Here is a 23,476-nt window from a genome sequence, read left to right as displayed (position 1 = left end):
CATGGTTTTCAAATGTGGCTTTGCAGCTAGGGAAGGACAGACATTTCACACGAGACTTTAGGCCATGTGCTAGTCTCTGCTCAAGGGAGACCCAGGGCTTGACCCACAGAGGGGCTACAGGTCAGAATGCAGGTGCTGAAGCACATCAGAGTGGGAAGACGACGTTTAGGACAGAAGGGCAGAGGTTGGGACAGGTCAGAAGTGCGGTTAGTTAGCACAGCCTCCATTATGGCAAGAACGCTCACACCGACCCTGCTTGCACGATACTTCATCTAGCCAGTGCGGTCAGTCCCTCTCCTGAATGAGCACCAAAGTCATGAAGCGACTAGGAGAAGAGCACTCCTCGGGGGCATTCTTACTGCAGTTTCATCCTGACAGTGTGATGGGGCAGGTGGAGAAACACTATCAGAAGGTAATAAATGTGATGGTTAAATGCTAAAATTCCAGTGACCTCTCATGATTGGCTGGCATGATACAGACTCTGCCCTGTGTGGAAAGATTTGATAGTCAATCTAGCTGTATGAACCCCTTCTGCAACTGGTCTCTTTCTAATGTTAATGTGATGCATTGTTCAAGGGGCTCCTAAATAGAAAACTATCACATTTCCTCTGAGGTCTGGTCCACTCTCCCCATCTCACCACCTGTGCATTTGTGCTCAGACACAAAAAGTCTGACTAAATCCAACCTCCACCCCTTTTCCTCCTCGAGACTCAGTTACAGCTCGCACTCTGGGATAAACTCAGCCAACCACACCCAATTACAGCCCTCTTAAAAAGCGTGTTTTACTCAGTAGTCCAAACTTGCACTTTCATGTTTGCACGACTAGGTTTTGCTCAGTGCATCCTTGCCCCAGTGAACCACAGACACTGTTATGACTCCAGTTTGGGCCAATGTTAATGGTGAACATTCACCATAAGTTCAGCTACTAATTACCTTCATGAAATCTTCTGTTTCAAATGTATCGCAGGTGTGCTATTATTAAAAGAAAATAAACAGTCTGTTCCATTTTGTTATTTATTGGTCTAATTAGTTTGAAGGAGGAAGACATTTCTGAGTCTTGGAAACACATAACAGAGGCACCTGGGACTTCACATTCAGCATTTGCTGTTCTTTATATTTTTGCCACGTGGACAAAATGGCTAAATGAACTGTTTTCAAATTTTGCCCTCTCCCCCAAAACAAGCAAATTCCCACACCCCGGCTGAGAACTCACCCTGCTTTTGAGGGAACATAATATTACAGCCTAATTATAAACTCCTGCCAACAAGGTACAACTACAGAGACGTTAACAGACCCATAACTCGAGCAACACATAAGTTGTGGCCTGACTTCTAACCCTGAGGAAATGGCTGAGTTGTCATTAGGAAGGCTTTCCTGGGAGAAAGGCCCACATCGATGAAATAATATTCCCACTCGCTTTGAACATCAACAACCAATAAAATCACCGGTGTGTTCACTTCATGCAGTGCCCTGGAACCTAATGAAATCACTCCCATGAAAGTAATGCTTGGAGTATATGTTACTGTCTGAGTTTTGTATGACTTATTCAGTTGGCCTCTCTTTACAGGGCGGTCATGAGACTGCGGTGGATGAACGTGGCCTTGATTAGCACATCTCACCTGGCGTTGATGAGGTACTGGGCAAGGCTGATGTTAGCTGGGGTTCCTGTGATGGTAATTTGACGTTCCGATGAGCCTTCTGTGGCATTGGCGATTTTGATCTGCGCTCCAGACATCTGTCGAATTTCATTGATTTTGGTCCCTTGGCGTCCGATTATGCAGCCTATTAGCTAGAAAAAAGTATGGAGGGAATTTCTTAAAGCAGATCCTCAGACAGTAACTTGCAGGATGCAAGCATGATCACACGGTGAAGCTCACAGGGGTTGTCAGACAACTCATCATTTCTGCGAAAGGATGTGAGTGACTTTAATGCTCATGAAGGCAGGAGACTGAAAGCACTGGTTTAAGCCATAGGTAATATGAGCAATTTCCTGCCCAAAGCTCTGCCCTTGTAAGTTCATCCTGACCTGCAGTAGCCTGGTGCTATTTCAGTCTTTTGGTTCTCTTGAGCAGAGACTGCTAATTGTACAGAGATTATGCCAGCTAGTGCTGAGGGCTAAGATACAGACATAGCACTAGGTCACCAAACTCATTTTCAGTTGTGTCCTCAGCTGGTTGGAACGTACCAGAGGTGAAAGGCTATCTATCTGCATTGTGATTTTAATGTGTGGGAGAGTTACGGAGTTTAAAATGGGGGGTCACTGAACTTCTGCCAAATCACCAAAGACATCATCTGCTTCTGCCTTCTCCTTCACTTTCTTTTAATAACAGCAGCTACCCTTCGAATCAGCATGAACGGGTCTGTTCTGTCCCTGACACCCTCCTGGGTCAGTGTGCCTCTCCACATTGAATCAATCCCTTGCTAAGCAGATCCTAGAGGTCTCCATCTAACCAGGTTTGAAGTGGCCTGAGCTCACAAAGATGAGCATCAGAGAGAAGGTGGCGGTATTTATTTTTGTGCTAGTGGAAGGTAGCAGGTTGACAGCACTAGAGACTAACGTTCTCTATTCCCAGAGAAGATGCATTACAGACATTTCCTCAGCCCTTTTCTGGAAAGGTCAGCTATCGGGCTGAGAGAGTCGGTCAGGTCTCCATTCCCATGCACTTGATAACGTCTGCCCGCCCTCAAGGGTTAGGTGTTTACAGAAGGAATGCCAGTCTACTTATGACGGCAGTGAGATCACAAACTTCCTTTGCATAGGCCCCCAACGGATAAATTTATCAACAGTAAGAGGAAAGAATAGATAAAGAAAGTGAGAGGGGAAACTGGGAACCAGGAAAGTGAGAGGAGGATTTCTGAATGTTGCCTGGGTATTTTTAAAGAAAATCAAAACACTGCCAGAGTGGCTACTTTAAGGTACATGGAAGTAAGAAAAGCGTGTCTATCTCCAGAGCTTCCCCACTGTGTTCGAAGCAGTCAAAGAGAGCTAGCTAACTTTGGGCCTGAGAAGTGGTGGTGAGGTATGCTAAGGAGATTTGCAGTGACCTGTCCACATTAAATATTCAGTTTTTCTGCCTTTCATCAATGGCATTCCCTCAGACACAGTGAATGACATGAGAAACAGACAGAGGGCAAGATTAGGAAACTCCAAATGGTGACACTTTACTTAAGCTCTGCTCACAGTCCTACAGTACCTGAATTTCATTGTTTCAAGGGTTGAACATTTTAGCAGAAACAGTTAATGGCCTCATTGGGCTTCAGAGCTAATGCATCATTGAGCTAATTAGGCATTGTTCACACCTGATAAAGTGACTGCCATAGCCTACCTCAGATTTCACAGGACGACACGGTGTAAATTCATTAGAGCTCTCAAGCGATTAAAAAAATTAATTGCGACTAATCACACTTTTAAACAATAATAGAATACCATTTATTTAAATATTTTTGGATGTTTTCTACATTTTCAAATATATTGATTTCAATTACAACACAGAATACAAAGTGTACGGTGCTCACTTTATATTTATTTTTATTACAAATATTTGCACTGTAAAAAAGAAAATAAATTGTATTTTTCAATTCACCTAATACAAGTACTGTAGTGCAATCTCTTTATCATGAAAATTGAACTTAGAAATGTAGAATTATGTACAAAAAACCTCTGCATTCAAAAATAAAACAGTGTAAAACTTTAGAGCCTACAAGTCCACTCAGTCCTACTTCTTGTTCAGTCAATCGCTCAGACAAACAAGGTTGATTACAATTTGCAGGAGATAATGCTGCCCGTTTCTTGTTTACAATGTCACCTGAAAGTGAGAACCGGCATTTGCATGGCACTGTTGTAGCCGGTGTTGCAAGATATTTACGTGCCAGATGTGCTAAAGATTCATGCATCAACCACCATTCCAGAAGATGTGTCCATTCTGTTGACGGGTTCTGCTTGATAATGATAGAAAGCAGGGCATATAGACGCATGTTCATTTTCATAATCTGAGTCAGATGCCACCAGCAGAAAGGTTGATTTTCTTTTTTGGTGGTTCAGGATCTGTAGTTTCCGCATCGGAGTGTTGCTCTTTTAAGACTTCTGACAGCATGCTCCACACCTCGTCCCTCTCAGATTTTGGACAGCACTTCAGATTCTTAAACCTTGGGTCGAGTGCTGTAGCTATTTTTAGAAATCTCACATTGGTACCTTCCTGGCGTTTTGTCAAATCTGCAGTAAAAGTTCTTGAAACGAACATCCCAAACCGCTATAACATGAAATATCTGGCAGACTGCAGGTAAAACGGAGCAGGAGACATACAATTCTCCCCCAAGGAGTTCAGTCACAAATTTAATTAATGATTTTTTTTTTTTTAATGAGCATCATCAGCATGGAAGCATGTCCTCTGGAATGGTGGTCAAAGCATGAAGGGGCATACAAATGTTTAGCATACCTGGCTCGTAAATACCTTGCAATGCTGGCTAAAAAAGGGCCATGAAAATGCCTGTTCTCACTTTCAGGTGACGTAAATAAGAAACAGGCAGCATTATCGCCTGTAAATGAAAACAAACTTGTTTGTCTGAGTGATTGGCTGAACAAGAAGTAGGACTGAGTGGACTTGTAGGCTCTAAAGTTTTACACTGTTTCGTTTTTGAGTGCAGTTATATAACCAAAACCAATTCTACATTTGTAAGTTGCACTTTCATGTTAAAGAGATCCCACTACAGTACTTGTATGAGGTGAATTGAAAAATGCTATTTCTTTTGTTTATAATTTTTACAGTGCAAATAATAATATAAAGTGAGCGCTATACACTTTGTATTCTATGTTGGAATTGAAATCAATATATTTGAAAATATAGAAAAAATCTAAAAATATTTAATAAATTTCAGTTGGTATTCTATGGTTTAATGGTGAGGTTAATTTTTTGCAGTTAATCACGTGAGTTAACTGTGATTAACAGACAGCCCAAGTCTCAGCTCCACCTGAACTCTGAATCATTCATTGACAGCAAAGTTAATTCTAGCCTGGAGGTGGTTCACTGCGCCTGCAGGAAGGGAGATCAGCAGTTGAGGTAGAGGTTGCACGGCTTTCCACAGAATGAAAGGATTTCCCTTACAATATAACCCCACTCTGGCAGACTAGAGCCTGTATAAAGAATCCAGTGCTGCATGCAATTACCAGGTCAGCCACAAAGTTATGAACACAAAGCTGTGATGTGTTATCATGCAGCTTGGAATCTGCAGTATTTGAAGAAAAATGCAAATATCCCCCTCATGGTCACCCGATAGGGCAGGGTCTGGCTCATTTCCAGCTGAACAGGACTAATACATTTCTCACTAACACCACCCACATTTTTTCCTGTTGGAAATTTGGAGTCAAATTCAGAGTCAATTGCCTCAGATGTAGAGTCCAGTAAGTTCAGAGGTAAGAGAAGTCCCCTGTTACTGGGTGGGTGGAGATATACAATGCCTCTCCGGGGAGTGATCGTTCCTCCATATGCTGCTGTTGTAAATGTCATCATTTCTCAGTCCAGGAGTATCTGCTCAAAGCACATTCAACCCCTGAGCCTCTTCAGGACCAATACTGACAATCGTGCTGAAGATGTCAATCGTGTGTACACTGGCTTGGTAAAATGAGTCTTGATCAACTAATGATGGAACAAAGTTCTCCCCCCTCATTCCAGTTAGGACCTGAAGTTAGAACTGAATGGAGCTCCTGAATTGTATCCACTCACAGCTTCCCTCCAGACCCAGCCAACCTGAAACCGCTCGGCAGAGTCATATAATTAGAAGAAAACAGGTAGGTCACTTACCACTGAAGTCCCTTTCTCTCCTTAGGTGGATTCTTAGGACAAGTGTCCCATCAGGAGGTGAGCTGACACATTTTCAGTAGTTCTCAATAATTACTCCTACCCCTTTGTTACTCCTACTCCTTCCCCAATTTCCTCTCTCTCTAACTGTATGGGGATCAGAACCAGGCTATGACACTGAGCAACCCAATAGACTCTCCGATAAAATTCTCAAGAAATATGGGGCTAGATCCTCAGCTAGTGTAAACTGACCTAGCTTCATTGATTTCAACAGGACTTAAGCACATGGCTAAGGGAGGCTGACCCCCCAACCCCACCCCTTCCGCCCTAGACCCCGCCCCTTCCACCTGCGGCCGGGCCCCTGTACTGGTAAGCTTTTTATGTTACTTTCACCCTTGACTCCCTGTCATTTGTGTGTGCAAATTATAGTATTTGCAAGAGCCAACAGGACTTGTGCGTACAAATCAATTAGTGGTCTAACTACTTGATTCGATGTATGTCAGTCTCATTTGTGTGTGCACATTCTATTGAGGCATGCAAATTTAAGTTCACTTTCAAGAAATTTGCCTTGAAATTCTGCATGTCATTCAAATGGCAGCTGTGCTCCCTTTGTCACAGTCTGTATAACTGGTGACGGTTTCTTATCTGAATGTTTATTCTTCTTTTGTCACATTGAAGACACATTAATAGATCTTACAACAATTTGCTCCACTTTGCAATTAGATTTAGTGTAAGAATGCTGCTTCTATGACAGTGCAGATTTCCTCGTATTGCTGACTTCTCAGTAAGTGGAGGAGAATGGCTGCTGAGGGAGGATGATGAGGAAAGGGAATCCTCACTGGTAACCTATGCTATGTCTCCTTCCTCTTCTGTGGCCCCATAGTACATAATACTAGAGTAACCAACAGAGCAATATCAAGTGGGGATAAGTGAAGAAGGTGAACAGAGTTATCCTGGTTAGAGAAGGCAGCACACAGAACTTTAGGCCACTAGAATTCCTCTTTAAAATCTCACAGGAGGCTCCTCCGCCAACTAACTGCTTCTTAACTCTGAACACTAGGAGCCAACCACAGAGATAATTATAACATCACTTCATACAACATCGTTCATCTCACAGGAGGGGGCACCATGTCCTGGAATGCAAAGACTCTGAAAAGGACATGGGGCCCCGGTGGAAGAACATCGCCAAGCAGTACAGAGTTGAGACCATTACTGGATACTGTGACCAGTTCTGGCATCCAAAGTTCAGAAAGGATGTTGACCAATTAGAAATGGTTCAGAAAGAACTATAAGAATGATCTGAGCTCTGGAAAAGCTGCCTTATAGTGAGTGACTAAAGGAGCTCAATATATTTTGTTCATCCAAGAGAAGGTTAAGAGATGACTTGGATCATGGTCTATAAATACATACATGAGGAGAAGAATCTGACCACAGAGGGCTCTTTAATCTACTAACAGACAAAGGCATAACAATGGCTGGAAACTGAAAGTAGACCAATTCAGACTAGGGACAAGGCAATACCTTTCAACAGTGAGGGTAATTGCCATTGGAACAATGTACGAATGGATGTGATGCATTGTCCATCATCTGAAGTATTTAAATTGAGATTGGATGTCTCTCTAAAAGGATCTGTTCTAACTCAACCACAAGTTACGGGGTCTGGTGCAGGAATCACAGGGTGACTTTCTCTGGCCTGTGTTATACAGGAGCTTGGACTAGATGATCCTGACAGTCCTCTCTGGCCTTAAAAAAAAAATCTATGATTCTGCTAACCTCCAGACATTGCTGGAGAACATCTTACTAAATGCCCCCAAAAGGCCCAATCCCACAACTGAGGAGGAAGACTGTGCTGGGTTAAAAAAAAAAGACCTAGTTTAGAGGGGAAGTGAAGATAGCTATACAAAAATTAAAAAATAATATATAACAAATAGAAGAAAGGGGAACTTGATAGTAATGAATATAAATCAGCAATTATCAATTTTCTACAACTCCTAAGGGAAGCGAAGGGACACAAGGAGAAGTCTATGGCCAGCATAGTTCAGGCCAATAAGAAAGAGTTTTTCAAATAGAAACAAAAAGAACCCTAACCATGGTATTGGTCCATTACCAGATGGAAATGGTAGAATTGTCAGTAGTAATGCAGTTAAGGCAGAGGTTCAATAAATATATCTGTTTCTTATTTGGAGAAAAAACAGATTATAAAGTCTGATTATATGGTGGCAATAACACTCTTTCCATTCCATTAGTATCCCTGGAGGATGTTAAACAGAATTACTAAAGTTAGACTTTTTTAAATCAGCAGGTTCATATAACTTGCACCCATGAGTTTTAAAAGAGCGGGCTCAGGAGCTTGCTGGACCATTGATATTGATTTTCAATAAGTCTTGGATCACCAGGCAAGTTCCAGGAGACAGGAAGAAAGCTAATGTTGTGCCAATATTTAAGAAGTGTGAATGGGGTGATCCAGGTAATTATAGGCCTGTCAGCCTGACATCAATCCTGTGAGAGTGGCTGATATGGGACTTGGTTAATAAAGAATTAAAGGAGGAGACTGTAATTAATGCAAATCAACATGGGTTTATGGAAAATAGATCCTGTCAGACTAACTTCATATCTTTTTTTATGAGATTACAAGTTTGGTAGATAAAGGTAATAGTGTTAATGTAAGATATTTTGACTTCTGTCGGGCATTTGGCTTGGTATGACATGACATTTTGATTAGTATAAAATTAATATGGCATGCATTAAATGGATTTAAAAACTGGTTACTGTAGTCATTGAGCAGGGCTGTTTCCAGCGGGATCCCACAGAGATCAGTTCTTGGCCCTGTGCTATTTAACCTCTTTATCGAGCAACTGGAAGAAAACATAGAATCACCACTGATAAAGTTTGCAGATGACACCAAAACTGGGGGAGGGGTAAATAATGAAGAGGACAGGTCACTGATACAGAGTGAACTGGATTGCTTGGTAAACTGGGTGCAAGCAAACACTGTGTGTTTTAATATGGCTAAATGTAAATGTGTACATCTAGGAACAAAGAATGTAGGCCATACTTACATGATGGGAGACTATCCTGGGAAGCAGAGACTCTGAAAAGGATATGGGGGTCGTGGTAGATAATCAGCTGAACATGAGCTTCTAATGTGATGCTGTGGCCCAAAGGACTAATGCAATCCCTGGATGCATAAACACGGGAATCTCGAGTAGGAGTAGAGCGGATACTTTACCTCTGTATTGGCACTGGTACGACTACTGTTGCCATACTGTGTCCAGTGCTGGTGCCCACAATTCAAGAAGGATGATGATAAATTGGAGAGGGTTCAGAGAAGAGCCACAAGAATGATGAAAGGATTAAGAAATGTTCCTTTTAGTGACAAACTCGAGGAGCTTAATCTATTTAGCTTAACAAAGAGAAGGTTAAGGGGTGACTTGATCACAGTCTACAAGTGTCTACATGGGGGAAAATATTTAGTAATGGGCTCTTCAATCTAGCAGAGAAAAGGTCTAACACAATCCAATGGCTGGAAGCTGAAGCCAGACAAATTCAGACTGCAAATAAAGCATAAAGTTTTGACTGCAAGGGTTTTGACCATTGGAACAACTTACTAAGGGTCGTGGTGGATTTTCTGTCACAGACCATTTTAAAATCAAGATTGACTGTTTTTCTCAAAGGTCTGTCCTAGGAATTATATTGGGGAGGGTCTCTGATCTATGCTATACACGAGGTCAGACTAGGTGATAATAACAGTCCCTTCTGGCCTTGGAATCTATGAATTATGCAACTATTAACAACAGTTATTTATTAATGCATCAAGCCTCACAACATCCCTGTGAGGTAGGTCTTGTGTCTTGCACTGCCCAGTTTGCTTAGACTGCCATTGTATTATCTGTTTTATAAGCATGGTTTTGTTCACCAGATGTTCACTATATGCATGACTACAATTCCTGTGGTAATTCTGAACTATTGGTGATGAAACTTCCCAAACTGGAAACGGAGATTTATCTGCTGGGGACCAAGTGATGCTTTTGGTGTCCCTCAGGAATACCTTAAAGGTGTTCTGCTCCTCCAACATATTTGTCATGAACCTTGAAGCTTCTGTCTCACTACTGACTGATGCTACATATCCAGAAGAAATTCAGGGTTGACCTCATCTACATGTGCTACTGGAACAAAGAACCCTAATTCAGAGACCAAGTTTCAGGGCTGATTTTTTAAGCTAGTGAAGTTGAAGTATGCATGAAAGAGGTCTTTTGCATATGTGGCTGCAAAGTGTAGCTTGCTTTCACGTTAGAACAGTTATCAGCTAACCATGAAGCACCAAGGACAATGGTGTTTCTTTCGTTCAGGTCTGGTATATTAAACGCTTTTGCAAAAACCCAGGAGGTGATGGGGAGTGTTTGTTGACTGCTTCTGGACTCTCTGTTCTGCCACAACTCAAGATTTCCTGTGTTTTTTGGCTGCAAAGAATCAAATTGAGATGGAAGCCTTCTGATTTGGGGATTCCAAAATGTTTTGATTTTAAGATAATATTTTGATAAGCAGAGCAGTTCTGAAATTAACCTTCTAGGATCAAAGAAAATACTTCACTCCATTACACTCCCTTGCACTCCCTCGACTCTCTCCACCCTGCCTAACACAATTGACAAGGAGCGTCAATGCATGTATTAAATCATCATTAGTCACACAGAATTTCCAAACCCTAGGGCATTCATCCCTTGACTTCTGGCACTGATTTCTTCTGTAATACAAGGAAAGCTATTCTACCTCTGCTAAAAAGAGTTGTTAGGCTATTTGCCTTACGATATGGAAGGGCATGTGAGCCCTTTTTCTCCAAGTGAAGATAAATTAGTGGATTTGAAAGACTTCTCTATTTTCTTGCTCAAAATTATTCTGGTCACCAAGAGGTAAAGAAAAAAGGATACTCTAGCACACTGGATGAGAAAGCAGCTGTAGATATTCAGCATGCTGTCAATGTCTGACAAAAGCTGTGTGAGAACAAGTTTAGTTTCTAGTGACTGCAAGTCCCAAGTCATTGAAGTAATATATAGGAGTTTGTGTAAGGGGACTAGTGCCCCCTTACTAACATTCAGTGGGGGTGTTTTAGTTGCTAGCTCCCAGTACTAAAAAAGGGGAAGGGTTGATGGGGAATCAGGACCCTGAGACTGACAGTCTCCAGGAACAATGGGGAGAGGCCAATGCTCCAAGTCAGCCTGAATGACAGGGCAGGCAGGCTAACCAGGGAGTCAGGAGGCCAGGGAGGTCCCCTCCTCCGTGTGAGCTGGATTTGCCTGGGTCAGACAGAGCGGGTCCGAGCTAAGGAGAAAGCAGGGGCCCAAGCTGAGCTGGGGAGCAGAGCTGGGCAAGATCCAGAGAGAGCAGACCCTGTTCTGGGAGCAGAGCTGCACCCCAAAGCCAGAGGCACAGGCCAGAGAGAACAGACCTGTCCTGGGAGCAGAGCTGTAGCAACCAGAGCCAGAGGGGCCAAAGAAGCAGCCCAGGGAGCTGGAGGCAGAGCAGCAGCAGTGCAGAGACAGAGTGGTGGAGCTGGGGCTGGAGCAGTCCGGAGCCGGGTGTGGTGAGCAGCTGGGAAGAGCAAGGGGGACCCTGGGCAGCGGGCCCCGCACAGGGAGACGCCTCAGCCAAGAGGCTCTGCAGGCCAGGCTTGGATCGTAACCCCAACAGGTCAGGGACACTGGGAAGAAGGGTCCTACCGCTTAGAGCCTGAGAGCGTGTGGCCACCACCAGAGCAAGTGTCCAGCCCACAGCATCCCTGCAGCACAGCCAGGGCCGGAGAAGGGGCCTGGGACTTACAAGGAGCAGACTGTGAACTGCCCTGACATTCCAGAGACACTGTTTGTGATGTTCCCTGCCACAGAGCGGGGTGATGTGTTTCCTTTAACCTTTCCCATTTTCCCTTATTCTTTTTAAAATTAATTGTTGATTAAATAACTTGCATTTGCTTTAAATTGTATGTAATGGTCAGTGGGTCAGAGAAGTGCCCAGTGCAGAGGGTACCCCGGAGTGGGGACACCCTAGCCCCTGTCCTAGGTGACCACAGCAGGGTTGGGGGTCGAGCCCCCAGGACTCCTGGGCCCAGCCTTGTTGGGGTTACGAGGACTCTGCCAGACAGGAGAGTGGAAGGGGAGTCCTCAAGGGCAGGGAGGCCACTGGGTAAAGGAAGTGGGAGCAAGGACTCAGATCCTTTCACTAGCCCACTTCACCGGGGTCGTGCAGAAGCCAGGAAAGTTCCCCACAATAGCGGGACTGTTCCCCCGCTTACATTTGTACATCACCTTCACAGAGAGCTGTAATTTATCAGAGACTAGATCCTTCTGCAAATAGTTGCTCCAATCTTCACAAAAATGCTTTAACCATCTCTGCATTCATGTTTCCAATCCTGAGATGACGCAACTACCTGAAACTTTGGGAATCAAGGCACAGGAAAGCATCAAGTATTTCCCCAAGAGGATTTTCCTAAGAACATAAGACCAGCCAGACTGGGTCAGACCAAAGGTCCATCTAGCCCAGTGTCCCGTCTTCCGACGGTGATCAGGGCCAGGTGCTTCAGAGGGAACGAACAAAATAGGGAAATTATTGGGTGATCCATCCCCTGTCATCCAGTCCCAGCTTCTGGCAGTTAGAGGTTTAGGGACATCCAGAGCACGGGGTTGAATCCCTGACCATCTTGGCTAATAGCCATCAATGGACTCGTCCTCCATGAACTTATCCAGTTCTTTCTTTAACCCAGTTATTTGGCCTTCACAGCATCCCCTGACAACTAGTTCCACAGGCTGACTGTGCGTTGTGTGAAGTAGTACTGCCCTGTGTTAGTGTTAATCCCTCTGCCTATTAATGTATGTGTTATATGAAGGGGTAGACAACATTTCCCTAGTCACTTCCTCCCCACCATTCATGATTTTGTAGACTTTGACCATATCCCCCCTTAGTTGTCTCTTTTCTAAGATTAAAAAGACTCAGACTGTTTATCTCCCCTTATAGGGAAGCCGTTCCCTGCCCCTCAATCATCGTGTTACTCTTCTCTGTACCTTTTCCATTTCTGATGCATGCTTTTTGAGATGGGGTGACCAGAACTGCCCGCAGTATTTAAGGTGTGAGCGCACCAGGGAGTTTCATAGTGGCATTATGATATTATCTGTCTTATCCATCCCTTTCCTAATGGCACCTAACGTTCTGTTCGCTTTTTTGGCTGCCGCTGCACACTGAGTGGATGTTTTCAGAGAACTATCCACAGTGACTCCAAGATCTCTCTCTTGAGTGGTAACAGCTAATTTAGACCCCATCATTTTATATGTAGAGTTGGGATGTTTTCCAATGTGCATGACTTTGCATTTATCAACATTGAATTTCATCTGCCATTTTATCACCCAGTCACCGGTTTTGTCAGATCCCTTTGTAACTCTTCCCAGTCTGCTTTGGACTTCGCTATCTAGAATAATTTTGTACCATCTGCAAATTTGCCACATCACTCTTTGCCCCTTTTTCCAGAGGTGAACCAGAGCATGGGCGCCGACTCCGTGGATGCTCCAGGGCTGGAGCACCCATGGGGAAAAATTAGTGGGTGCTCTGCACCCAATGGCAGCCAAGCTCCCCTCATCCCCTGCCCCACGTCCTCCTCCCCTCCCCCTGAGCGCGCCATGTCCCCGCTCCTCCACATACCTCCCAGCACTTCCCCCCAGCTGCCGCCAAACAGCTGTTTGGCAGCATGCTGGGAGGGAGGGGGAGGAGCGGGAACGTGGCATGCTCAGGGGAGGAGGCGAGGAAGAGGCGGGTCTGGGGCAGGGATTGGGGAAGGAGTTGGAATAGGGGCAGGGAGGGGGCGGAGTTGAGGAGGGGACTTTGGGGAAGGGGTTGGAATAGGGGCGGGGCAGGGGTGGGAAGAGGCGGGGCAGGGGCGGGGCTGCATGGAAGGGATAGCGTGAGGGCGGGGCCGGGAGCAGTGCAAGGGTCAAGCACCCAGGGGAAAACAGGGGAGTCAGCGTCTATGAACCAGAGGAATAAGAGTAGGTTTGGAAAATGTCCTGTGACTAGCTATGTCATCTATGCTACCTTCCCTCCTACTTGCAGCTGAAGCTTGCCAAGGTGCAGAAGGTTTTGAGAATTTTCGGTTTCCCTGACCCTGGGCTGCCTGGAGACCAAAATGCCCCTGGATGGCATGTAGAGCAGCCTCAGGGCTGCTTTAAAATATGCTGCCTGCAGTGGTCCTGGGGAAACCAGTGTGGCAATCCAGGATCAGTGAAGTGCCCTGTACTCTGCCTCTTTCATCCCTGTCCCTAACACTCTTCAACTTTTCGGGTGGGAGGAGCCAGTAGCATAGAGCTGGCTATGCCCATGCAGCTCCACCTGAGAAATGACCCTTGGAATCCTTGGATTTTCCATTGGGACAACTCCGTGCCTCAGCTGGGGCTGAGTTTAGCCCTTAAATGCTTCATTTCTGTGAAAATTTGAGCATGTGAGTTTGACATTTACTGTATACTAACACACCGGTAACACTCGACAGCTCAGACGCTGTCAGACCAACCATGGGCACGTGCACCCGTAGGCAATGTGCATGAATATTTACAAAAATATACATTCTATTTCCCTGCCCCTGCTGAGGAACCTCGATCGTCTCAGACTCTTCCTTCACATACCTGCCAATTTTTTTTCCTAAATTGGGATTTCCCTTTCTCTGTCCAACAAGATTAAATTATAGTTAATCCCTTTCCAGATCCACTTACAATAAATTAAACATAGTAAACTGGCAGTCAGTAGAGAGAACAAGGGTTGAGTGGGCAGTTACATCACAGGGGTCCACACAGCTAAAGCACATTGGTGGGACCATGAAAAGAGTCTCCTCGTGCTGTACCGGTCATGGAATATTAGATGACCTCATTCTCTAGAGCTGTCAACCAGACATATTTCATGAGCATTAAATTCACTTTAAAGAAAAGACATAGTCATAGATTTTAAACTAGCAAAGAAAAAAAGGGGAGAGCCAGATTGACCCATTCTTAACTTTCTTTGTTTTATTCTGTGCATTAAGTCTAGCAATCATACTAAATGTTTTGACACAACATTGCCAAACAACATGGCTGGGCTCAATGAACTGGCTGCTACATAGCTATTTAACTGATTTATCTGTAGCTTTCATATATATCCTGGTACAGAGAGCATTCAAAGGTGCTATACTCACATCATTGGGAATGGTGAGTTCATGAGTACTGGCCGGGGGACTGGCATCCAAACCTGAGCATATGCAAGGGAAAATGATTATAGCTTGCAGAGAAAGCACTGTGTATTGCCTGGTATTTAACCCAAATAGCAGACATTACAAATGTTCCATACTCCTTCAGGGCCAGGAGAGTAAGCGGACAACACATTCTGGTATAATAACAAGGAACAAAATTACTACCAACGCTCCTACAACTGGTTACCACTGTTCTTCTGGGACCCCGAACCCTCCCAGTTGGTTCTCATTAGGAGGTTCACAGCTTCCAGACTAAAAGCCAGTGACTGTAGGTGCCTTTCCATCACTTTGTCTTCCTTCCAAGAAACAAGGAGGAAGAGCTCCTTGCTACTGCCAGCTAGTCCATGCTTTCTTTCTTTTATTTTAACACTCAAACAATCCCTAGATTACTGAAAACCATTGTGCAAAATTACAGACCCACCTGGGAAAAGCTGAAATAGGTTAAGCAAGCAACATCCTGTATTGCTTGAAGTCTGCCAATGAGAAATAAGAGGTGCATTTTGTGTGGGGGAGTCTGTAAGTAAGCACTGGAGAGTGAGAAATCACAGGGCCCACAACAAATTAGAGGTAGTAAATGCCTTATAGGATGAATGCTTTATCATCATGATGATGGCATCAAGGGGTAAGTAGTATACACACTACAAACCTCTCTGATCACATGATACAGCAAAATATGCTTAAGAAACAGTCATGGAGAGGAGGTACAAGATAGATCAAGAATGGGCTTTGTTAGGACATGTGGCAGTGCTACATTAGATGATATGTTTCTGCATGTCCCTCTGGCAGCAGTCTTCACAAGTGGTTTACAAATGGTAGTGAAAGTGGAATACTGTGTCACAATGCATCAGATAACACAGGCTGAGAGTGGAAGTTCTTCATGTTGACTCGTTTGTGTTCTGCGATGCAACGCTGGGAGTCCAGGCACTACAGATTTACACTCAGCAATGAATCAAAGACACAAAATACGAAACGGGAACTGACTAACTGAATTCTTCCACCACAGGAAAAGCAAGACATCCACTTTTAGAGCCTGAATTATTGTTTAACCAGATAGAAACATGCTGTACCTAGCGACTGATATGTATAGAGACATATATTTCCTTTCAGTTTCCCTGAAGAGATAAAGAACACTTTCCATTAATATGAAAGTGGAGGTGTCAGGGGACAAATCTATGCAGCTTGAAATGTAATCAATCAGCATTTCATACTGTTCTCAGTACAGGACCAAGCATATGTCACCAGTAGTTTCTCTAAATAAGATTATTAGATCTTCATCATTGCCGAAATAGTGACATTCATATCCCTATTTACAGCACTGGGAGAGTGAAGCTGTCTAGTAGCCAACATAAATTTACAGTTACTCACAAAAACTTTAATCAGTATATAGAATAAATGACAAGGGAAGGAATTTGAGGCAAAGAATATAAATGAGTTCAAGAGACACCAAGGTTTGCGTCTGGAGAAATAGGGGAGTAACAGCATGGAGAAAAAGCACACAGAATGTAGGATTAAAATGAAACAAAAGAAAAGGCAGGTACGTTAAGGCCAGATGGCCTTCACGGCTCCTAAAATGCCTCATGTTTTATCATTTCCCCCAATTAACAGCGATGAAGCCAGTTACTTACAGTGTCTCTATGAAATAACACAGCGGCATTATTGAACTCTATCATGCAAGTCACGAAATGAAATTACCCCGGAATTGCTGCTGCATGCCATGTGGTATTTTGTAGTTGCTTCAAAAGGAATATACAAACAATACAAGCAATGATCTAGTGTTGCTATCCTTCAGTTCCGCCAACATTTTCGGTACTGCTAAAGAGGATTTCCCAACTAATTTTGCTGATAACAACAGAGTACATTTAGAAAATGAACGAACCAATCATAGATGCTGGAACTAGGAGTGCTGGGGGTGGGCTGGGGGGACTGCCGCACCACCTGGCTTGAAGTGGTTTCCATTTTTGTCTCCAGTTTGGTTCAATGGCTCTCAGCAGCCCCACTGTACAAATTGTTCCAGCACCCCTGGAACCAATGAGCTCCATTTCTGTTGGTATCATTGTGTTTTAAGAATTCAAAACAGAACAACCATATTTTACAGTATTAAGTCCATAAGGAAGATTGATGTTGCATTAATAATACAATGAAGAGTGAATATATGGAAAAATCCTTAAAAGAAATGTGATGTGTTGCCTTTGTCCTTAGCATGCCAGAGTTGACATGATACAAAGTACTTCTCACCAAGACTGAAATCTATGAACACATTGAAAAAAAGTTTAAATAGGCATTTCGGAGACTACTCCTGGAAATAACTATATCAAATTGCTTTGCTTTGCTGGAAGATATAGCACTTCCCATACATTACTGAATTTAGCCTCACGACCACCCCAGGAGGCCAGGTAAGTGTTGTACCCATCTCCCAGAAGAAGAAACTGAAGGAAAGGTAAGGCCACAATTTTCAAACTTGGCTGCTCAAGGTTAGACACCGAAGGGTCCAGATTTTCAGAACTGATGAGCTCTCACTAGTCCCAGAAATTTCCAAGGGATTTGTTAAGAACCTCTGAAAATCTGGGCACTTATTTAAATATCTAAATATAGATTTAGTTGCGTAACCTTAGGCACCGAAGTTTAAGTATTTTGGCCTAAATGAATAGTCTAAGGACACAAGACGGGAGTGGCAGAGCTGGGAATACAAGCCAGGACTTTCAATTGCCAATCACATGCCTTAACCATAAGAACACCCATCCTGCCGTGCAGCCCTCTGTTGTGGGCACAAAGCATTAGCCCTTGGCTGGGACACCAGCTCAAGAGACTGTCACTACTAGCTCTCCCCTGCATTTAATATTGGTTTTACAGCAGAGGAAGGACTTTACTGGTCAGCAGTAGGCTCCTAAGTGCCAAGACTTAGTGAAAAGCACTTCTCAACAGTCAGGCTTGCAGAGTAACACACTTACTGAAATAGATGCAGCCTTCTTTTATATTACTCCACATTGTCACTAATACTCCCTTTCTGGGTTAACAAATCCACCCCCGCAGTGTTAATGGGAAGGGCAAACCACTGAGGCAAAATAATAGCCGGTCCTAATATTTGCCCATACTCAGATGGGACTGGAAACTCTTCTCAGGTCTGGACAAATTCCCTCCTCTCCACCATTCCATCTCCCCCTTGCTCCCAGTTCTGATCCAGTCCTGACCCCATGGATCCCTCTTCACTATGTCTGTCTAGAACCTACTCCTCATTCCCCTAGATGAGCCCATCTCAACATCCTCTCCCCCACTGAACATTGTAAGGTCCAGCAGGTCTTCTGGCTTCCTTGCTGGGTGCCACCCTAACTATCACGTCCCATGTGCTGGAGTTGGGGTTGTCCCCGTTACTTGCACCTTAGAGTGCACCACACTGCAGTGATGGAAAATCCCAGAGTGCATGACCTTGAACTCTCTCAGGGGGTTCTCACGTGCATTATGAGCTTCAATTTTGTAACCGCTTGGAATTCCACAGGAGACATTTTCTGAATCAATATGTTACACAGTTACAATTTATAGCATCTCCTGGGAGTGAGGCGAGGGGACGCTATCTAATGAAAGGTCATGAACCAGATCGTCAGCTGGTGTGAATCAGCATATCCCTATTGACTTCCGAAGGGCTGGGCTGAATTAATCCAGCTGAGAACCTAGCTCCATGTGTCAGAGCTAGGATGACACTAGTGTGACATGAGCACTGAAGAATGCCAGAGCAAGAAAGTGAGTTGTAGTCATGTGCACAAAACAACGGTCAAAAGTTGTCCAACTATTACAAAAATACTAAACCAACACATGCAGAAAAATGTAAGTTTTTGCGTGTCATTGTTATATTTTGGGGGGCGGGGATTAAATCTTGCAGAATCCATTTCAATGGTCAAAGTTTGCCTTTTTGGTTAAGTAATGTCATCAGAACATTTTGCAGTGTGCCTGATCTATGTTTATGATGTCACCAGCACATTTATGTTGGCATTTTTATGTATTTATAAATAGGGCTCTGTGTCCGTCATGGAGGTTGTGGAAGTCACGGATTCTGCGATTTTCCGTGACCTCTGTGACTCTGCAGGGGCCAGTGTGGCTGACCCCAGGGCTGCCCAAGCGGCTGGCGACGGGGCCAGCTGCTCAGGTGGCCCCCAGGACAGCCACACCAGCCACTGCTGGAGCGGCCTGGGGCATAGCCACACCAGCCCCTTCTCCGGCAGCTGCGGGCAGCGGTCCCCGGCTGGCCGACTGGCTGGCTGGAGCAGCTGCAGTTTGCTGGCCCGGACAGCTGGTGCCGCTGGCCCTGGATGCCCCCCCGACTGGAATCCCCCCCCCGATACCCTCCGAGATGCCCCCCCTTCCAAGATTTAATCACAGGTATTTTTAATATAAGTCATGGACAGGTCACGAGCCATGAATTTTTGTTTATTGCCTGTGACCTGTCCATGATTTTTACTAAAAATACCCGGGACTATACGTAAGGTTATGATTTAAACATAAGGCCAGATCTTCAGCTGATATAAATAGACATGACTCCATTGGCTTCGTTGGAACTAAGCTGATTTACATGAGCTGAGGCTATAGCCCATAAAATATACCCATACTGCTTTAACGAAATGTACTTCCATTCCCCAACAAGAGATATTATAATACAATAAGATCCCCAAAATTCCTTTCAATGGCATGAAGAATAAAATATTTTTCACCAGAAAATACATTAACTTATTAGCATTAGGCCACATTATGAAATGATTATTTTCCAAATGTATGTTTAAATTAAAGGTATTTTGAGTGTTGTGAATGTCAACAATATTTTTCAAGTGGTTAATTTCTTCTATCATTTACTCTCAAGTGCTAAAACACCCTGTTTTGACTGCATTTAAGATATAAACAATTATTATTAAAGAAAGTCTGCACTGGCATGTGTTAGCTTCTTAGCCAATTGTCAGCGCAGAAAATTTGAAATAGGAATTTATCAAAAATGATAGCTTTACTCAGATACATGAATGCATTGCATAGCTTAGAAAGCTACCTTCCTTTGGATGAATTAATAAAGCTACACTAACGTAGGATTGCTGTCTCTTGCCTCCCATGGGTATTCTTCTGTTATTTCATGGAGAACTGTATAAAACTCAAATACAATAATATAGGCCATAATTCTATAATTTTCTTGACCATGCATAATTCCCATTAGCATGAATGGCGATTATACACCTATATCAAGAGACGATATTAATGGACTATTGAAGTACAGTACAGTACGGGTAAATTTATGCCCTTCCTTGGAAAGAAAATGGCAGGTACTGTCTTACGCCATCGGTTCTTGCCCATTGGAAGTCGTACTGTCTTGTCAACACAATAAGACAATTTATGTATGATTATCAACAATGATGGGGTCCTATTCAAGAAATATTGCAACAGAAGCCTATTAATTTCCCTATAGCTTTTATTTTACCTGATGACTGGCCCATCAGATTTTGAGCTTCTTCGGAGGAATGTAAGGGCAGCTTTTCTCCTGAAGAGCAAAGAAGAAACAGATTTAATGCTTTTGCCTTCAAGGAGATAAGCAATGTCACTTCATCTAGGAAGCTCAAAATATGATGGACAAAATGGCAGAAAAGGAATTTCCAGTTGGCATTTTGACCATCGAGAGAAATGAAGGTATTTTAAGTATTTTAATTCCCGACTCTATAGTTGCCACCCTAGTTCACAATGAAAAATGTAAACTATATTATCAATTCTGCTAGCAAATTTTGAGACATATAGCCCTAACTAGAGTTCTGCGGGTCCTCCATTATAGCATATTGCTTCAAAGGCCTCCTTCATCAGAGGACAGGATTCCCCCCTAAAACTATGGCTAATTCCCACCACTTCTCATGAAGCACAAAACAAAGAGGCTTCACGTACAGTATGTTTCTGTTGACATTCTACAGCTACTTTGTGCATATGAAGAGAACATCCTGGACAGTGACTGAGATCAATAGGAAGAGCTGAAAGGAATTTACACAGCCTTTACAGATTTTTGAATCTGCAGACAATGCTCAACAAATGAAGCATTGTCAGAGTGTATGGATGTCTCCCAAAGGACATACCAACCCGCGGCAATGAATACCCAGTCCTCTGTGCTAGAAAGGGCCCACAAGCATTTGTTTTATCCCAAGGTTGATTCACCTCTATTCAAGCTAGCAAAGCAGGAAGCAGATAAACATGGCTTCCCAAGAGCAGACTGTAAAAGCACAATTACAGCAAACTGAGCCATAAGGAAAAGCACTTTGAAATACTAATCTTTGTTAACTTTTCACCATTGACATTTGCAACTTCACTTTACTTGTCCTATTTATTTCCATTAAATAAAATAAGCTTAGAAAGAGAGAGAAACTCTACAGGTAAGAAGAGAAGGAAATCTGTAAAGGGCATCTGGGTACGTACCAGGGAAAGCGGGGGTGGTCTGTCCAAGGGGAGTAAAGGGGGTTTGCTGCATAGCCAACTGGTGGAGCTTGGTCAACTGCTGAGGGGTAGGAGGGACATTAGAACTAAGAAGGTTATTGTTATAGAATACAACAAGTCACACCAAAAAAATTAAGAACAAAATTATAATAAAAAAACCAAAGCAGGACGCCATGTTAAGACATGGCAAACATGACATTAACAGAAGGACTTGGCCTGGGTAGATACAGTAAAGCCCAAATCTTTAGCAGAAGTGCTTGATCAGGGTCTGAAGTACAATACCAGCAGCAAGCCCAGTTTTGGTCTCTAACTGAAATCATTTAACTTTGTCAGTGCAGATCTCTCCTGATCCTGCCAGCCCACAGATAGCATCACATGCCCTGATGGAACAGGGAGCTGTCAAAGCCGGTAGAACGGTATCAAAGCACAGCAATTCCAGCTGCAACTTGGCTGATCAGACTTTGTAACCCACTGTCACTGACTGCTGCTAGTGAAGAATAGGAGTCAAAATATCTGAACAGTGTCAAATATGCTGCCAGGTCCATAAAAATCAAATTCCAATATTTAAAAAGCACAGATAGTCCCTGGGATAGCTATCAGAAGTGTACAGTAATTGGCCATTTTGTTTCATTACCCACTGGATGTTCCCCTTGCTTGACTTGAATACTGCACATTGAAAGGGAAATTTATCTAGTTGCCAAACCAGTCGTAGCTATTAAAGTCGTCACTTTATCGACACAAACCACCCAGCAGTTGACAAAACATGGGCTTCAGCTAAAACAGGTAAGTATTTCAGAGCCTGCAAATCCCTTGTTGTGCTCGGAGTCTTTTCCTGGCCCCTTAAAAAGAGACCTCGGAAGAAGAATATGTTTGGAATACATTTTGTGCTCCGTTTTATTGCTTCAAATTTAAGAAAACTGAAGAGGTAGAAATTTCATCCTGATAAGGCCCCCTTTGAGATTTTGCTGTGTATGCAGGAAGGAGTGCCCTGTATCACGCCCCCTTCAATAATCTTCGAGAGCTTGGGTGGCCTGGGAGGTTTAACAGAATCATAGACATCAGAAATGGAAAAGACCTGTTAGGTCAATTAGTCCAGTCCCCTGCAGGTAAGTGGGGGAGTTGTCATTTAAATTTGCATGTGAAACAACATCCGAAAAGTCCTGGCTCCTGCAGCACATCTGAGGGAGGGAGTGCAGGGGAGTCTGACATCAGCAGTGGTGAGGGTGAAGCACTGGAGGCAGAAGAAAACAGGTGGGAAGGCGGAGAGGAGTTTTGGAAATGGTATCTAACAGTCAGTTACCAGAGAGCTGGCAAGTAAGAACATCAGAAGCATTTGGCATGCAAGTGGTTAACTTTTAAACAAACTAGTGGAAAAGAGTAGGCCAGATTCCAACCAACCCGAGTGGGCGAGCTTGCATCAGGTGTTCTAGTGCAACAACAGACATGGAGTATCAGCTTTTAAACTCTCCCAAGGCTTTACTGATCAAGGGGGCACAGTGTCATGCCGGTGCACAGAGAGTTTTGTGTATAAGTCCCAATGAATCAAAATGAGAATAACCCCTAATGTCACATGCAGTATGATTCCAGCAAACCAACATGGAAACCCGGGGATAAGACGTGTTAGTCCACTGGGCATGACAACTCTCTAACTGAAACAAAAAAAGAACAGGATTATTTTTTAAAAAACAGACCTTATCCTGCTTTACACTAAAATGGAGACAAAAACAGTCTCCTTGGGTTCATTCCAAAGATAATGATAAAATTTTCAATGGTTCTTTAGCCCTTCACGTTTCTCTTTTAAAATTAGCATCTCCCTGCTGAAGCCTCTCATCGCTGCAATCCAAGGACAGCTGCTGTGCAGTATCTTACAAGAGCTCTTTCCTCACTGCCACCATTACCAGCCTAGCTTTCCCATCCTTCCTGCCCTGAACGACACAACCCCTGCCCACTGCTGTTTGGGCTGTGAAATGGAAACCGGAGTAAAGCCAAC

The 23,476-nt window shown here is 43.6% G+C and overlaps 1 protein-coding gene across 1 annotated transcript in view; it reads right to left on the bottom strand.

Annotated features, from left to right (window-relative positions):
* Nucleotides 1-1,019: 1,019 nt before the first annotated feature.
* Nucleotides 1,020-23,476, bottom strand: part of PCBP3 (poly(rC) binding protein 3) — a 59,092-nt gene continuing 36,635 nt past the window's right edge. The window contains exons 9-12 of the mRNA XM_043525811.1: nt 21,469-21,547; nt 20,495-20,554; nt 14,992-15,044; nt 1,020-1,789 (exon numbers count right to left, since the gene is read on the bottom strand). Of these exons, the coding sequence (XP_043381746.1) occupies nt 1,616-1,789; nt 14,992-15,044; nt 20,495-20,554; nt 21,469-21,547 (366 nt within the window). The 3' untranslated portion in view covers nt 1,020-1,615. The remainder of the gene's footprint in view (nt 1,790-14,991; nt 15,045-20,494; nt 20,555-21,468; nt 21,548-23,476) is intronic.

The sequence above is a fragment of the Chelonia mydas genome, chromosome 11 (assembly GCF_015237465.2).
Source record: "Chelonia mydas isolate rCheMyd1 chromosome 11, rCheMyd1.pri.v2, whole genome shotgun sequence".
NCBI classification, from domain to species: domain Eukaryota; kingdom Metazoa; phylum Chordata; order Testudines; family Cheloniidae; genus Chelonia; species Chelonia mydas.
Note: the sequence above shows the minus strand (reverse complement) of the source record. Positions and strands in the feature narration are given on the sequence as shown.